Below are 18,269 nucleotides of genomic sequence, written 5' to 3' on the forward strand. Positions count from 1 at the left end.
TGATCCGCAGCCATGATGTCATCTTTCATGAGGACAAAATGCATATGCATCCTGAGAAAGTGGTTGAGGTACACAGAGTTATCTTTTAGGAGGAGCCACCTGCTCCCGTACAGTCCGCTCCACGGCCAGCTAGACAGCGTGCAACATCACCTGATGCTCATGGCCCAGATGTTAGACATACTGATGTTAGAAAGGATGTTGGTCAGGCAACAGAGCCTGGGTTGAGGTGTTCTACTAGAGATAGACGACCTCCTGACCGTTTTGCGCCCTTTATGGATTACGTACTGGTTACAGATGTAGGAGAGACTCTCACTTATGATGAGGCTATGCACAAGGGTGATTGTCACTCTTGGGAGAGGACTATGCGGTCTAAGCTTAACCCATTGCATAAGAATCAGACTTGGGATTTGGTTTCCTTGCCTCACGATAAAAAGGCTTTGCCATGCAAGTGGGTGTACAAGCTAAAAAGTACCCCTGGACACTCCAAGCCGGCATACAAGGCTCCGTTGGTTGCTAAGGGCTTTAAGCAGGAGCATGGTGTTGACTTTGATGAAGTCTTTTCTCCTGTGGTCAACATGACCACCCTATGCTTAGTCTTGGCTTTGGTTGCACAGCTTGACCTGGACTTGTACCAAATGGATATCAAGACAGCTTTTTTACATGGGAACTTGCATAATGAGGTTTACATGGAGCAGCCTAAGGGCTTTGCAGACCCTGGTAGGGAACACCTAGTGTGCAAGCTAAAGAAGAGTCTATATGGCTTGAAGCAGGCACCTAGGGAATGGTATCATAAGTTTGATACATTCATACAGTCACAAGGCTATAGCCACAGTGCTATGGATCCGTGCTTGTACAGAAGAAAGCCCGTGACGGTTCTTTCTGATTTTGATACTCTATGTGGATGGCATGCTCTTAGCAGGGACAGCTCATGAGGAGCTAGATGCTCTCAAGGCTCAGCTCAAGAAGAGCTTTGAGATGAAAGATATGGGACAGGCCTCTCATATACTTGGTATGCGCATTGCGCACAACAGATCTCAGGGACTACTTTATCTGTCACAAAGGGAGTACATCCATAAAGTCCTTGAGCGCTTCGTATACAGGATGTTAAGCCTATTGGCTGTCCATTATCTTCTCATGTGAAGGTTTTACAAGCCGATTGTCTACAGACAGATGAGCAGAAGGCCGAGATGGCCAAGACTCCCTATGCATCAGCCGTGGGCAATCTTATGTATGCCATGATAGCCACCCGTCCAAATATTGCTTTTGCAATTGGGATTGTGGCACGTCATATGACTACACCTAGCAAGAAACATTGGAATGCCGTAAAGGATATCATGAGATACCTGAAGGGCACAGCAGATATGTGTATTTACTATGGCAACCACGATACAGGAGTCGTGAAGTACACTAACTCTAATTATGCAGGATATGCAGATAGTAGGAAGTCCACTTCTGGCTATTTGTTCACTTATGCTAGAGGGGCTATCTCTTGGATGTCCAAGGTGCAGAAGTGTACGGCTCTTTCTACTACAGAGGCCGAGTATATTATAGCCACAGAGGCTTGCAAGGAGGCTATCTGGTTAGGCCGTTTGATTGCAGACCTTGGTATGACAAATGCTATGCCTACACTGCATTCGGATTCTATGAGTGCCATTCAGTTGACCAAGAATCCGGTCTTCCATGCGAAGACGAAATATATTGAGGTGAGGTATCACTTCATTCGTGAGGTTGTTGAGGACACGTCTATTGACCTTATCAAGATTCCGACTGAGCATAATCCTGCAGACTTGCTCACGAAGAGCCTCACTACATAGCACTTTGCCTTCTTCAGGAGATTGATGTGCGTTGGATGAGATGGCATCTTTTTCCTCATCATGTTGTCCATGTGTACATGTTATACTGTCTTTTCTTTTCTTTTCTCTCTCACTGAGGCAAATTCGCCTTTAAGTGGGAAGTTGTTGGGGGTAAAGGCCCCTCTGCCTAGCCGCCTGTGTATTACTACACTGACAGTACCCGCCACTGCACACTGCAGGTGGCGGGCGCCCGTCACAGTTACTTATTCTTTATTCTTTTAGTGACAGTTTGAATAAAGGAAGGCCCGGCCACACATTGTGATTGTTGGAGTGCCCACTTTGAGTTTCTCTCTCTCTCTTGCTCTTGTCAGAGTGCAGCGGTACGGAAGCATAGGACTGAGAGAGAGAGAACGCAGAGAGAAGAGAGAGAAAGAGACAGTGGAAGATGAAGATCTGCTGTATAAAGTGTGCTGTATACAAAGATATGCAGATATGTATACGGGCGCAGTGCGCTGGACTGCGTGTCTCCACCTCGACAATGCAACCTGCTGTTCACCTCGAAGTCCGCTGCAGTCTGCACGGTCTCCTGTCTGAAATCTGCGAACAGAGACGGAATCTGCGCGAGCCACCAGCCTGTAATCTGCGAGCAGAAGAATGTGGGCAGAAGACTGAAAACTCGGCTATAAATAGCCAAAAACCTGGGCGCCAGAATATGCAGGTCGGCTGTACTGCAGCAGGTCGGACTGCAGCCAACTGTACTGCAGCAGGTCGGACTGCCACGTGGCAGTCCGACTGTACAGTCCGACTGGACTGTGGACTGTGCAGTCCGACCAGGCAACTGATCTCTAACACCCCCTCTCAGAGCCTGGGTGGGGCAAAAGCCTGAGGGATCTGGAATGTCTCTGAAGTAGAGCCTGGGGGAATGCCTTCGTAAACAAATCTGCAAGATTGTCCTCCGTCTTGCAGTACTCCATGGTGATGGTCTCATCCAGAAGCTTCTCTCTGATAAAATGGTACTGGATCTCTATGTGCTTCGTCCGGGCATGGAAAACAGGATTCCGTGCCAAGGCAATGCAACTCTCATTGTCGCATTGCAGCAAAGTAGGACAAGTCTGGGGGCAGCCAAGCTCCTCCAACAATCTCCGAAGCCACACAGCCTCACATGTGGTGGAAGACACGGCCGATACTCCGCCTCAGTAGACGAAAGGGCTACCGTGGGTTGCTTCTTGCTACTCCATGAGATAACACTTGCACCCAAGGTAAAACAGTAACCTGTAGTAGACCGCCTGTGGTCCACATCACCGGCCCAATCCGAGTCGCTCCAACCTGCAAGAACAAGATCTGAACCACCTGTGCCTGCTGGATAATGTATCCCTAAATCAGACGTCCCCCTCAAATACCGAAGTATCCTCTGAGCAGCCTGCCAATGCACCGTCTGAGGTTCACTCATAAACCCTGCCAAGAGCCCAACAGCAAAACAAAGATCAACACGAGTGTTGAGGAGCCAAATCAATGATCCAATCAACTGACGATAGCGGGAAGCATCCGCCATGGGAGAAGCTGAATGGGAAGTGGCCTTCCAGTTCGAATCCATAGGAGTAGAAAGGGTCCGACAATCCTCCATCGCAAAAGAAACCAAGAGCTCCTGTACATATCTCTGCTGAGAGAGGAAGATCCCCCTCTGAGACTGATAAATCTCATGGCCCAAGAAGAAATGGAGTAGACCCAAGTCCGTCATCTCGAACATCCAATGTAAAATGGCCTTCGTCTATTGGACCTGCTGTGCATGATCACCTGTGACAATCAAATCATCAACATACAACACAAAAAGCACACAACTAGCCTCGGAAGTGTGTACATAAAGCTGTGGATCGGCCTTAGAACGTCGATATCCCAACTGTGACTGAAGGAACGAATCAATCTTCTCGTTCCATGCACACGGAGCCTGCTTGAGGCCATACAAGGCCTTCTTCAACCTGTAGACTTTCCCATCTGACGACCCAAAGCCAAGAGGCTGCTCTACGTAGATCTCCTCCTTCAGATCACCATTGAGGAAGGCCGACTTCACATCCAACTGGTAGACAAGCCATCTCCTATGGCCAGCCAAGGCAAGAACAACTCGAATAGTCGCCATACGAGCAGTGGGGGCAAAAGTATCACGACAATCAATCCCTGGGCGTTGTGTAAAACCTTTAGCAACAAGGCGAGCCTTGTGCTTGTCCAAAGAACCATCGCTAAGGTACTTGGTCTTGAAGACCCATTTGACGCCAATTACCTTCTTATTCGGGGGGCGTGGCACGAGTGACCAAGTGCCATTCCTCTCAATAGCCTCCAACTCGGCTTCCATAGCTTTCTTCCATGGTGCGGACTGTAAAGCCTCCTTCACGGAGATGGGCTCTCGATCCTACATAACACGGGTCATCAAACAATAGTTAGAGCAAACAAGCTCCATAGAATGTGCCTGGTGCTGCCGTGACCGTTGCGGACCATCCTGCGGTCCCCACTCCTCAGGGACCCCCTCAATCCCTGAATCACGGAGTGTGTCACGGGCCCAACAAGGAGGCCGGACCTCTCCTCGTCTCTCTCCATCAGCTGAAGACTCGGGGATATCCACCGGTGGTAACTCCTCGGGGGTGACCGGTGGAACAATAGACTCTGTGTCAGAAACAGAATCTGAATCAAAAGAAGCGGGCTCCAACGGAACTGTAGCGGGAGCCCAACTCTCCCCTGGATCGCCAAGAACGGGATGCTCCTCACCCACCGCTGGTATGGCCGAAATCTCCACAAACCGCACATCTCGACTGGTGTACACATCCCGCTTGACGGAATCATACAAACGATAGCCTTCGGACTGGGAGCTATAGCCAACAAATACCTGTCTTCGGGAAGCTGCTTCAAATTTATCGCAGTGAGCCTTGGGAATGTGAACATAGGCATCACACCCAAAGACCCTAAAATAAGAAACATCGGGCTTAGTCCCAAAGTAAGCCTCAAAAGGTGTCATCCCATCAACGGCCGAAGTGGGGGATCAGTTAAGGATGTGGACTGTAGTAGCCACAGCCTCGGCCCACAGAAACTGAGGTGTCTGTCGGTGCTCCATCATGGTGCGCACCATCTCGATCACACTGCGGTTCTTCCGTCCAAGAATGCCATTTTCTTGAGGAGTGTTGGTATTAGCAAACTCCTAGTGAATACCTTTATCTGCACAAAAACATGCAAACTCATTAGAAACAAATTCACCACCCTTGTCGGATCGCAAGGTCTGCAATCTCCGGCCTGATTGGTTCTCCTCAAAGAGTTTTACTAAGAATAGAGATAATAGTGAGAATGTTGGAAACATATCTAAGTTAAAGAATGATCACATCTCATTTCTAAAAATGTATGCTAATTGCTTCTCTCAATCACTTCCAGGGCAGCTACCACTTGAAAGGCCAAAAGATCATGGCATAGATCTTATTCCTGGAAGTAGCCCACCTAATAAGCCACTATATAGAGTCCGCGCAGCCCAACAGGAGGAGATTATGAGTCAAGTGAATGAGTTATTAGAAAAAGGGTTGATTCAGCCCAGTTCATCTTCTTTTTGTTCTCCAATGCTTTTGGTGCAAAAAAAGGATGATTCATGGCGTATATGCATTAATTATCGTGCTCTGAACAAGATCATGATAAAGAATCGCTTTCTGATTCCTCATTTCAATGATGTTATGGATAGATTGCAAGGGGTAGTCATATTCAACCATATAGATTTGAAAAGTGGGATTATAAGATATGCATTAGATTGGAAGATGTGCCTAAAATAGCTATTAGGATATCTTTTGGATTATATGAGTTTCTTGTTATGCCTTTTGGACTTACGAATGCTCCTGCCACTTTTAATCAAATGATGGATCCCATCTTCAAGGGGCATAGAGAATTTGTGAACACTTTCTTTGATGACATGATTGTCTATTCAAAGAACAAGACGGAGTATAGAAGACACCTGGACATTGTGCTCAATGAATTGCGTGAGCATAGGCTAGTTATCAATAATAAGAAGAGTAAATTTTTCTTGCATGAAAACCACTTTTTGGGGCATATTATATCGGTTGATGGTATTCCCATGGACCCTGCAAAGGTTGAGGCAATATGATCATGGCCACCTTTGAGAAATGTGCATGAGATCTGCAGCTTCTTGGGTTTATGTTCTTACTACAGAAAGGATGTACGCAGATTCGCTGAAATTGCATCTCTGTTGCATGCTTTGCAGAAAAAGGATATGCCATTTAGATGGACAGCAATGGAAATTTCACCATTTGAAAAGTTTAAGGAAAAGATGACTTCAAATCCTATGCCTGTATTACCCGATCTAAGGAAGTCATTCATAGTTCAGTGCAATGCATGCGGTAAGAGCATTGGGGCTGTTTTTATACAAGATGGCCAAGTTGTGGCTTATGAGAGCCAAATTTTCCACAGTCAGAAAAGAATTTGTAGGTCTATGAGAAAGAGCTCTTGGCTGTAATTCATGCACTGTCTACGTGGAAACATTATTTGTTGGGGGCTAATTTTACAATGCAAATAGACCATCAAACGTTGAGGTACTTTCGGACACAGACAAAGTTGTCAAAGAAACATATGAGATAGGCAAATTTTCTCTCTCTGTTTCACTTTCAAATTGTACATATTGATGGTAAAAAGAATGTTGTGGCTAATGCATTGTCACATAAGCCACAAATTTCAGCCCTTAGCATGGTTTATGACATTGAGTTGGATGCCATGAAAGAGCAATATGTTATTGACTCAAACTTTGCTAATGTTTATGATCAGTTTTGCAATGGCCAAAGGCATGAACACTTTGTGCTAAGAGATGGATTTCTAATGATGCATGGACAGCAATGTGTCACAAAGCAGCTAAGGTCCAAAGTTAATCACTGAAAGTCATACTCCTCCATATGCAAGACACAAAGGTATTGATGCCACAGTCAAGGCAATGCAGCATTTCTTTGATTGGTCAGCTTTGAGACATGATGCAGAAAAGTTTGTCGGGACATGTATCATATGTTAGAAGGTAAAGCATGATAGGCAAAAAATGTCGAGTTTATTGCAGCCCTCGTCTGTTCGAAATAGACCTTGGCAGAGCATTGCAATGGACTTTATTTTTTAACTTCCTAGGACACCTACAGGGGATGATGGGATATGGACTATCATTTGCAAGTTTAGTAAACAAGTCCATTTTATTCCGGTGAGAAAGAAAATAAAGGCTAATCATATGGCACAATTTTTTTTGCAGCACATCTTTAAGTATCATAGAAGGCCAGAGTCGATCGTTAGTGATCAAGAACCTTAGATGACCGATTTATTTTGGAAGGGGTGTTTGAGAATATGAGTATCACGCTGAAATTCTCATCATTCTTCCATCCACAAACAGATAGTCAATCTGAGAAAGCAAATTTCATAGTGTTAGATCTTTTGAGGAGCAATGTTTTAGACCACAAGACACAGTGGGAGTAGTATTTGCCCTCGGTTGAGTTTGCTTACAACAACACAATGCATAGTTCCTCGGGGCAAAGCTCCATTTGAGGTGGTTGAGGATGGCAATTAGGTACCACCTATTTTGCAAGATAAGGATAAGATCTTTAAGGCTGATTGTTATGTGGAAAATTGGATGCAATCTATGTTAATATAAAGTATCCACTTTAGAGATCACAAGAAAAGCAAAAGAGGGCAATTAATCGCCATAGACGTGCTTTGCAATTTGTAGAGAGTGATCATGTATTGCTGTGTTTTGAAAACGCAAGGCTGAAAAATATGAAAAGAAGAGAGAGACCGTATTTGAAGTTGAGTATGAGATACTATGAGCCCTTCTAGGTGTTGGAGAAAATCAGCAATATGACATATCGGCTAAACCTCCACACTGGAGGATACACAATGCATTTCGTGTCAATTTGTTAAGGCCTTTTCATAGTAATGTGCCAAAGGATATGTCAGCTGAAATTCAACCTAAGGTTGAGGAGCTAGATGAGATTTTGGTACCCACGCAGATTTTGGCACATAAGAAAAGAAAGGTCAAAGGTAAAGTTTCCACAAGATACTTGGTGAAATTTCAGAAGTATTCACCAATGGATGCCAAATGGATGGAAGAGGATGACTTGGCAAACTATCCTCAGTTGTTGCAGCTTTACCTAGTTGCCTTTTAATTAAAGCCGACTTTACGTCAGGTTTAGTAGAGCAGGGGTCCGAAGTATTGATGCTCGAGGGGGAGGTAGCACTTCCACTCCTCCGGTTATGGACAGCTCTCGTATGTAGTGGATCTAGGATATATTCAACATGCATCCATATGTTGCACATGTGAGGTATAATTGGGATGAGAGTAAATTTACGATCTCAAGACCGAAGGAAATCACAGGATGTCGAAGGCAAAAGTTGCTATAAGTTATACTGCACAGGTACTTGGTAATATCTGGTGACAGCTCTTTTCAATCAAATTCAAGTGAAGGGACCAGCAAATCAATGAATTTGAGGCATTTTCCATCTCCATCAAAGCAAGTAAAGTCCAATTGACTGCCCAAATCAAGGGCCAGATCTGATTAAAGACTTGCTGGTCATTTTAGACGGCAAGGGGAGTCGAAATACCAAGAGGGATTGGGAAAATCCCATTGTATATCAACTTCTTCTTCAATTAAGTTAAAGAAATACCAAAAGGGGCGTCAGTTTTGGGGCCAACAAGGTGTCCATTGTCCAAGATTGTAAGTTAATTTGCATTTCTCAATTTTGTAATGAATGTTGCTGCTATAACTAGGTTAATCAGGGAATTATCCATCCACGAAAGGAAGGTTGGTTTCAAGTACAACAAGGGGGAAGGCCGATGGTAAAAGTGCCGAAACCTATAGAAAACCAAGAAAGATAGGAACCCCCTCTCAACCTGGATGTCGAGACCAAAGAAGGAAGAGGAGCCAGAGGATGTCAATCTTCGTGTAGTACCGAGAACCATGTGGGTAAAGATGATGAAGCATCTCTATTGAAAGAGCAAGGATAGAAGGCACCGCCATGATAGCATCAAAAGAGATACTCCACAATTCGTCACAGGAGGGAAAGCCTCCATGCTGATAGAAAAGTAAAACTCCGAGTAGATGCAATCATGAAAGGAACAACATGCATCTCATGTCTCCAACTCAGGAAGAACTGGTACAAGCCTATATGTTAGCTCAGAAAAGACCGGTCCAAATGACCCTAACCTCTCACAATGTGTGCAAAACCTATTTTTCTTAGAAATTTGATGCCAAACAAACCAATTTCTTTGGTTCCGTTGAAGGAAGTGGTGTCACCCTTGTTTTGGCTTGCCTTTGTATCTTGCGAGTTCTTGCCATTGGTGGTTTTCCCTCCCAAGAAAGAGATAGCCAACCCTCACCCCTCTAAATGGATATGTGCGGAGGATTTCTTGTAGCCTTGATCATATAGTCTCACGTAACGCAAGAAATGGCACTCAAGCTCATAAAAGGTTAGCCATCTAGGTAGTGAGATAATGTGCTCGATAAAATGGAAGTATTTATCAGACAACTTATTGAAAAAGAACATGACCTGATCGTCATCTGACATTAGAGAGTCAATAGTGGCAAACTCAGTGAGTAACACGCAATATTCAGCCAGCTTGAACTTCAAATCATCCCATTTCTTAATGGAAAACTCTTGAAGCTCAAAATTGCGATTGATACACCAAGTGCGATCTCTGCTACATAGTGGTCAATGAGATATCTCCAACGCTTAAATGCGAGGGAAAAATATTATAACTGAGAGTGGAATTCGAAAAGCAATCGCTGCATTAACTCAACATTGGTCATTTCCTCGAAACTGAAAGAGATTAAAAAATATCAAGAACATGAGCAACAAATCAAGTGCAACTTTGTTGATAGCTACTAGTTGTTTGTTGCAATGGCTAAGCTCAATGACTACTTAGCAAGACTCAAAAGATCCAGAGAAAGGCCTTGAGCAATGCTACAAAAGGTGAAAGTAATCATCCAATGGCTAAGCTCAATGACTACTTGGCAAGACTCAAAAGGTCCAGAAAAAAGGCCTTGAGCAATGCTACAACAGGTAAAAGAAATCAAGGAAGCAACAGGATTGATGTATACCTCAATGAGTGGCTATCATGAAAGCTATGAATGAAGCTCTCTTTCTAAACTAAAGTAAATGATGGTAAAGCTTCTCGAATGTCCGCTTTGATACCACTTGAAAGGTGGAGCCGAAGTGAGCACACAAGTGAAAGCAAGAGGAAGCAAAGCTATGAAGGTTCAAGCGAGAGAGAGAGAGAGAGAGAGAGAGAGAGAGAGAGAGAGTAAGTAAGACCATATGTGGAAACTCCAACAATCACAATGTGTGAACTGCCTTCCCTTATTCCATTACAATAGAAAAAATAAAAAATAAAGCGACTATGAGTGGCCGCCGCAACTTGCAACGTGCATGGTGTGGGCAATAAGTACAAGCAAATGTAGGTGGCTAAGCACAAGCAGTCTTTAACCCCCAACAGTTTTGGCCATTATTGGCTATTCATAGCTATCTTTCAATTTGGGACAGATCATCTCCATTTTCTGCAGGTTGCACACTCCCACATCAGACTCCATCTTTGTTTCTGGTGCTACCATCATCCTCAACCTAATCCAATGCCCTCCCTCATGCTTTAGGCTACATGCAAGGATTGATCAGTCCATCATTGTATTCAGCACTCATTTAGCACTCATTTCAAATCAGTATCGATTTCTCTTCTATTCCCTCTCTCTCTCTCTCTCTCTCTCTCTCTCTCTCTATTAAGCGTAACCAGCTAAACTACAAAGTAAAGGAAGCATAAGAGATCATTTTGAAAGCTTAACGATAATTCATTATGCAAAGGCCCGTTATAGTAGAGAGACCTCTTTACAAGTGTGTGCCTTTACTCATGTCGATATCACAAAAGGTCGTGCCAAAGTGTCCTTAACGGTGTCCCCCACGTACAATTGGCTACTTGGCTCTACCTTTCGTATAATTAATTTTTGCCGATTAACTACTTCCATACTTTAGTCGCAACAAGACCTTAAAGATTGGGTGACTTCTTGCTTGTAGATGGCTTGTTGGGCTACCTTTGGCTCTTCTACCTTGATACACACACATCTTCACATGGGCTAACAAATAATGATTTCACGTGATCATATGCGAAATTTCAATTGTGAATCCCTTTCTCTATACTTTCTCTACAGAAGTAGCTCAAAAGATTAAGAAGAACCTGGTGACGGAGTGGCATCCGAAGGAGCATCATCTGTGGCGAGAGGGAGTTCAACTGCACTGTTATGGACAGCACTTGTCGAGCGCGGGATGACGGAGGTTCTCGAGTCTGCTTCTTGTGGTTCCAAGGCAGCCAGGCTTCCTGCTGGGAGAGGGCGACGACGGACCCAACCGTCTTGCCTTGCCACAGTGGCGCCGGTAGTATGCTGCAACGGCAGGCCATGAGGTCGGCATGAGGACGTGCAGTACAGACGGATTCTTGCGTGGTGGCGGCGCCAGGAAGGGTATATGCGGGCCACGCCTACTATCCACGGCACCCTGCCGCAGCAAAAGTGCAGACTCATGGCCTATGATAGTCACTAACCCCCATCGATGAAAGACATCGTTTTTGTTGCCATTGCTTAATAAGGGCTGGCATCCATCTCTAACCACTAGGATATTGGCACCTCGCTACACCTCCTACATCCCCTTTTGGCTCTTCCTTGCATTGTTTTTTCTTTTAACACTTCTACTGTACATCCCTAGTTGCCTGTCTCCAAGCTTGAATATCCCGTCACCGTAGCAAAAGAAGAGTTTGCCCTTGTTGATTGCCCTACACAAAAGAACCTTCATAAGGCTAGAAAGCAGCAATGTTGAAGCAAATGGCTTTTAGGCACTCAATATTAAGAAAGTTGATGTACTGCAATAACGAAAGGCATGTTTAATTCAATAGAATGCCATGGCAACTTGTTCTTTCTCTTATCACAAACCTCTTTTTCAAAAAACATACCATAATATGGTCTCTAGGGTCAAAGGCACAATTGCCCAAGTTGATGTCTCACTATGGGGATACAGACAAAAGGTACATAAGGTGTTGTGCAGCCTTTTGCACACCTCTCTCTCTCTCTCTCTCTCTCTCTCTCTCTCTCTCTCTCTCTCTTCTTGCCCAACCTAAAAACAAATGACTATACATGGACATGTGACTAAAGTTGTGTGGAAATGAAACCTAGACCTCTCTAACAACCAAGCACGAAATAAAGAGCCCTTGAATCATTGGTGTGATCATCTATTAGCACTCATAAGTCAAAGGTGAAAACCAATCCTCATAGAGTATAGAAATTTGAGTGCATGGGATATAAGTCTTTAGGCAATTGCTAAATACAAAGGAAGGACTAGTACATTAGGCATTGTAAAGGAGGTACTTAAACTTACTTATGATCCTCAAAGCATAGTATACACACATTTCAAGTTAGATGGCAAAGATGTTAGTGTGGTATTAGTGTATGCTCCCAACTCCCCTAGTAGTAAGTTAGAATGTTGGAAATCACTTGTTAATTAGATCCACACACAATCCACAATGTTAGTGCGGTATTAGTGTATGCTCCCAACTCCCCTAGTAGTAAGTTAGAATGTTGGAAATCACTTGTTAATTAGATCCACACACAATGCACCATGACCGTAAATTCTGTAGATCACTCATGTGGAAAAGGTGGAACGATTGAAAGTGAAAATGAAATTTGGTGGTACCGTAGTGATAGATTGCAACTAATGGACATGATGGATTTGCTAGGATAGAAGATTCATGGTTTAACATGCCATAGTCATGTTGGATGGCACATAGAGGGTAGCACTTTTGGATTGGTTCTATGTCTATGGAAAGGTGGAGTGGATCACTAGATAATAAGCAAAGGTTCATGGAGTTTATGAAGTCGGCTTGGGAAAGAGTAGTAGCTAATGAAGTAAAGCCTTCAAAAAAATGTGAAGCATGTAATAGAGTGATAACTACAATGTGCAAGGAGCATGAATGGCATAAAGCTGCATTGAACAAATCTCATCATGACTCAACGATGTTGTTTAAAACCTATATTTCTGATTATCCTCTTTGTTGGGGATAAAGGCACCTCCGCCTAGCTGCCCGTGTATTACTACACTGACAGTATTGTGCCTGCACATTGCAGGCAATGAGCGCCCGTCACTGTCACTTTATTATTTATTCTTTTAGTGACAGATGAACAAAGGGAAGGCCGGTCACACATTGTGACTATTGGAGTTCCCACATTGTGAGTCTCTCTCTCTCTGTTGCTCTTGCTTTCCTGTCCAAGTTTCAATCCTTCTCACCTTTCAACTGGTATCGGAGCATAGTTGCTTGAGCACTCGAGCATGGTTCATGACTCCATCAGCATCCCATTGAATCCCTACACCATTGATGTATTCTCCCAATAACCATATCCAACTCCTTCGAGCTTCAATCACTCCCTAGCTTCCAGAGCACCTACCCGACCCATTTGGCACCCTTAGGGCATTCCTTCAGAGGTATTGAAGCATTCTTTTGAGTGTTTATTTTAGTTTGTAGGGTACAACAGGAAGGGTCAAACCATTGGAGCTCCCCCATTTCATATCTTGGCTCCTGCCTGATTAAGCTTGACAAGGCTTTGTGTAGGCCTTCTTTAGGCCCTACTTGAATCCCCTTTCCACCCCATTAATGCCACGTGGACTAGCAGCATACCCAGCAACATCATCCCTATTTGCACCAGTTTGAAGACATACAAAAAAAAATCATTTTTTACTTCAACCCTCCCTTGGCACTCATTGGCAGCTTGAAAATACTTCATTTGGCACTTGGAAACACCCCCTTGATGCTCGATATTGGTGATTTATCATTGGCATTGATTTGTGGACTGATTGACCTCAGTCCCAGGACTGTTTTCCATAGTCCACAAGTAGCCACAAACAATGTTACATCAGCACTTTATGTTTATGCTTGGATAGCATTGGCTATTTGATGCCCAAATGCCTATGGTTGATGCCGGATGTTTGGGGAATGTATGCCTACTAATTTGCCATCATTTTGGGCTGATCTTGAGCTAAAAAATACTCAATTTTATGTAGTGAATGTATGCCGAAAACTTCATGGCTAAAGTGGTTTTGTTAGAGTTTTCTTATACGTATTGCAATCGGGTTATGTCTTGGAAGCTTTACATGATGTATTGATGCTTTGGGGTCAACATAGAGCTTGACATTGCTCCTGGATGTATTGTTGAGCTTGAGCTCCGCCTTAGTTAGCATTTTGGATCTCCGTTTGGATGTACTTTGGCATGTATTGGTCTATGCTTGATCTCCTTTGACATGCTTGATGCTTATGTCAACTACACATGCTAGTTACATTATGCTAGTTACATTGTTTGGACTTGAATGCTAGTGGAGCTTCGTTTGGGCTTGACTTTGGATACTTTGGAGCTTATTTTTTTGGTCTTGCTTTGGCTCATCATAGATTGATTAGGATTGTCTTCATGACATTGGATGCTATCATTGGATCCTTGATCGCTCATATGCTTCGAATGTCTTCTTAATGTATGACATTGGATACTCCCTCACTAGTGCTCTTACATGCCTTTTTTGAGCTTGAATGCTTGACTATTACAGCTTTTATGCTAGTGGGAGAGCTTATGTACATTGTCATTTGATAGACATTGAGCACGTGGGTTATGTACTTGAGCTTTTAGATACTTGAGACTAGGATCTCCTTGTGGATGATGTATGGTTGATATGCCTTGGTTCATGTAGATGCACTTGGGTTGATTCCTCTTTGTATTCATTGAGCAGACACCAACTTGTGTCAGGTCTTGGCAATGGTATTACATTTTTCCCTGTTGATTGGGGGGTATACTAACTTTACTGACGGACTTTGTCTGATATGCTTGGGTGTTGGCTCATGTCAATTTGACTGTTACATGCTTGTTAATGCCCGCTTGATACTGGTTTTGCATTGACAGTTAGTGGTTGACTTGGAATATTGTTTTTTCGCCTACCGTCAGCTCTCATTGTACATTGTTGCAAATTATTACAACAAGCATATATCTTTGGACTATGATGTGTTTTTCATGTTGAATCATCCTAGTTTGATGCATTTTGATGGTACCTGGTGGGCATCATCATTAAATACTCATTTCTCACCATTTTGCCTTGGTTTTGTGGTTTTTTTGTCATTTTCTACAATTTACAGCAAGCAGTTTTGAACTGTCTGCACTATTTCAGCTTGCAGTATGGCATCTTATTCCACTGACAGTGTTATCTTCAACATCACTAAGCTTGATGGTACGAATTATGCCTATTGGAAGAGCTAAGTTTTGCAGGTATGGTGTAGAAATCGCAAATAAAGCAACTAAGGTTGATTGGAGAGCAGCTTGAAACTATGACTAATGACGAATGGATGGAGCTTGATGAGTTATGTGAGTCCACCCTCATCTTCTCTCGCTGAGTAGGTGCATTACAATGTGGTTGAAGAAGCACAGAGTGCAAGCAAAGTCCTATAAGTCAAATGTATTGGCTGAAACAACTTATGAATCTTCGCATGAAAGAGAATGTGACCATGTCAACTCACTTGAGCCAATTTCATGCTATTCTTAAGAACTTGGTTTTGCATGGCATCGATTTCAAAGAGGATGTCACTCCATTGTTCTTGCTTGGAACTATTAATGAGTCTTGGGATGTATTCCACACTGCCTTATGTGCTTCTGCCACTACTTTGAAGCTATCTGATGTTGAGAGTGAAAGGGAGCGACGGATTGAAGGTTGGACTCGAGAGCTATGGCGGGAGAGCAGGAGCAAGAAAGGGAGAGACTAGAAATGGGAACTTCAATAGTCACAATGTGTAACCGGGCCTTCCTTTATTCAAAATTGTCACTAAAAGAATAAAGAATAAAGTGACGGTGGCGGGCGCCCGCCACCTGCAGTGTGCAGTGGCAGTGACTGTCAGTGTAGTAATACATGGGTGGCTAGGCAGAGGTGCCTTTACCCCCAACAACCTCCCACTTAAAGGCGAATCTGCCCTAGTGAGGAGTGAAAAGAAAAAGAAAAAATTACAGTACAACATGTATACATGTACAACAAGATGAGGAAATACGTCATCTCATCCCACACCCATCAACCTCCTAAGGAAGGCAAAGCGCTCTGAAGAGAGGCTTTTCATGAGCAGATCTGCAAGATTCTGGTCAGCCGAGATCTTGACAAGATCAACAGACTTGTCCTCAACGACCCCACGTATGAAGTGATACCTCATCTCAATGTGTTTCGTCTTCGCATGGAAGACCAGATTCTTGGCTAACTGAATAACACTCATAGAATCTGAATGCAATGTAGGGATAGCATCAATACCAAGGTCAGCAACTAAACAACCCAACCAAATGGCCTCCTTGCAAGCCTCAGTGGTGGCTGCAACATACTCGGCCTCTGTAGTAGAAACGACCGTGCATTTCTGCACCCTAGACATCCAAGAAATAACACCTCCAGCATAGGTGAATACATAGCCGGAAGTGCACTTCCTACTATTTGCATGTCCTGCATAATCAAAGTCAATGTACCCCACGACTCCTATATCCTGGCTGCCATAGCATATGCACATATCTGCAAATGCCCTTCAAGTATCTCATGATACCCTTCACGGCATCCCAATGCTTCTTGCCAGGTGTAGCCATATAGCGTGCCACAACACCAACTGCAAAGGCAATATCTGGACAAGTGGCTATCATGGCATATATAAAATTGCACACTGCGGATGCATAGGGAATTTTGGCCATCTCGGCCTTCTGCTCTTCTATCTGCGGACAATCAGCCTATGATACCTTCACATAAGAAGATAATGGATAGCCAATAGGCTTTCATGCTTGTCGCGTGTAATGCGCATACCAAGTATGTGAGCGGCTTGTCCCAGATCTTTCATCTCAAAGCTCTTCTTGAGCTGAGCCTTAAGAGCATCTAGCTCATCATGAGCTTTCGCTACTATCAATATATCATCCACATAGAGTACCAAAATCAATAAAGAACCATCACGAGCTTTCTTCGTGTAAAGACACGGATCCATAGCACTCCGGTTGTAGCCCTGTGACTGCATAAAGGCATTAAACTTATGATATCACTCCCTAGGTTCCTGTTTCAAGCCATAAAGACTTTTCTTCAATTTGCACACTAGGTGCTCCCTACCAGGTTCTGCAAAGCCCTTAGGCTGCTCCATATAAATCTCATCATGCAAGTCCCCATGTAAGAAAGCCGTCTTAACATCCATCTTGTATAAATCCAAGTCAAGCTGAGCAACCAAAGCCAAGACTAAGCGCAAGGTGGTCATCTTAACCACAGGAGAAAAGACCTCATCAAAGTCCACACCATGCTCCTGCTTAAAACCCTTTGCTACCAATCTAGCCTTGTATGCCGCTTGGGGTGTCCAGGGGTACTTTTTAGCTTGTACACCCACTTGCATGGCAAAGCCTTCTTGCCCATAGGCAAGGAAGCCAAATCCCAAGTGTCATTCTTATGCAGGGAATCTATCTCAGACTACTGCATAGCCCTCTCCCAGGAGTGACTGTCACCCCTGCGCATAGCCTCATCATAAGTGAAAGGCTCTCTTGCATCTGTAACCAAGACATAATGCATCAAGGGTTGAAATCTATCTGGTGGACGTCTATCTCTAGTAGACTGTCTCACGGCAGGCTTTGTTGCCTGCCCAGTTGCCTGTCTAACGCCCTGACCATGAGCATCTACTGCAGCTGTAGACTGTCCAACTTACTGTGCGGGAGCTCTCGGCTCCTCCTGAAATATGACCCTGCGGATCTCAACAAATCTCTCAGGCTGTCTATGCATTTTGTCTTCAATGGAAGACTACATCATGACTGCGGATGACTTTCCATGCGTGTGGATCCCAGAGACGATAACCCATCTCACCTGCATCCCCATAACCAAGGAAAATGCATTTGACACTCTTGGGATCCAGCTTACTTCTCTTGTCCCTGGGCACATAGCAAAATGCCTCACATCCAAAGACACGAAGATGCGCATAAGAGGGGGGTTTTCCAATCTATACCTCCTCTGCAACCTGGAAATCCAAACCATTAGAAGGTGATCTGTTTATGACATGCACAGCTGTACTAACTGCCTCAGCCCAAAAGCTCTGTGGTAGGCCTACATGGCTAAGCATACTGCGTACACACTCTTGGATGGTTCTATTCATCCGCTCAGCCAAACCATTCTGGGGGGGGGGTGTAGGGGCGATCAACTGACGCTTAATATCCCTCTCATCACATAACTGCTCAAAAGCACGTGAGACATACTCACCCCCATTATATGTCCTTAGGCATTTTAGCCTATACCCAGACTGGTTCTCAACCAATGCAAGCCATCTGAAACACAGCCAAGACATTGGATTTCAGCTTAATGGGATAAGCCCAAACTTTCTGTGAAAATTCATCTATGAACGTAACAAAATACCTTGCACCACCCATA

General features: G+C 43.9%; 1 protein-coding gene across 2 annotated transcripts in view; it reads right to left on the minus strand.

Annotated features, from left to right (window-relative positions):
* Window positions 1-11,492, minus strand: part of LOC148039103 (tRNA/rRNA methyltransferase (SpoU) family protein) — a 50,355-nt gene extending 38,863 nt beyond the window's left edge. The window contains exon 1 of one of the 2 annotated variants that reach the window (XM_087674989.1): window positions 11,020-11,492. In XM_087674989.1, the coding sequence (XP_087531115.1) occupies window positions 11,020-11,362 (343 nt within the window). In that variant the 5' untranslated portion in view covers window positions 11,363-11,492. The remainder of the gene's footprint in view (window positions 1-11,019) is intronic. The other variant, XM_087674988.1, reaches the window with a different exon arrangement.
* Window positions 11,493-18,269: the final 6,777 nt, after the last annotated feature.

The sequence above is a fragment of the Lygodium microphyllum genome, chromosome 3 (assembly GCF_053477565.2).
Source record: "Lygodium microphyllum isolate KBCC chromosome 3, Lygodium_microphyllum_v1.1.10, whole genome shotgun sequence".
Lineage (NCBI taxonomy): Eukaryota > Viridiplantae > Streptophyta > Polypodiopsida > Schizaeales > Lygodiaceae > Lygodium > Lygodium microphyllum.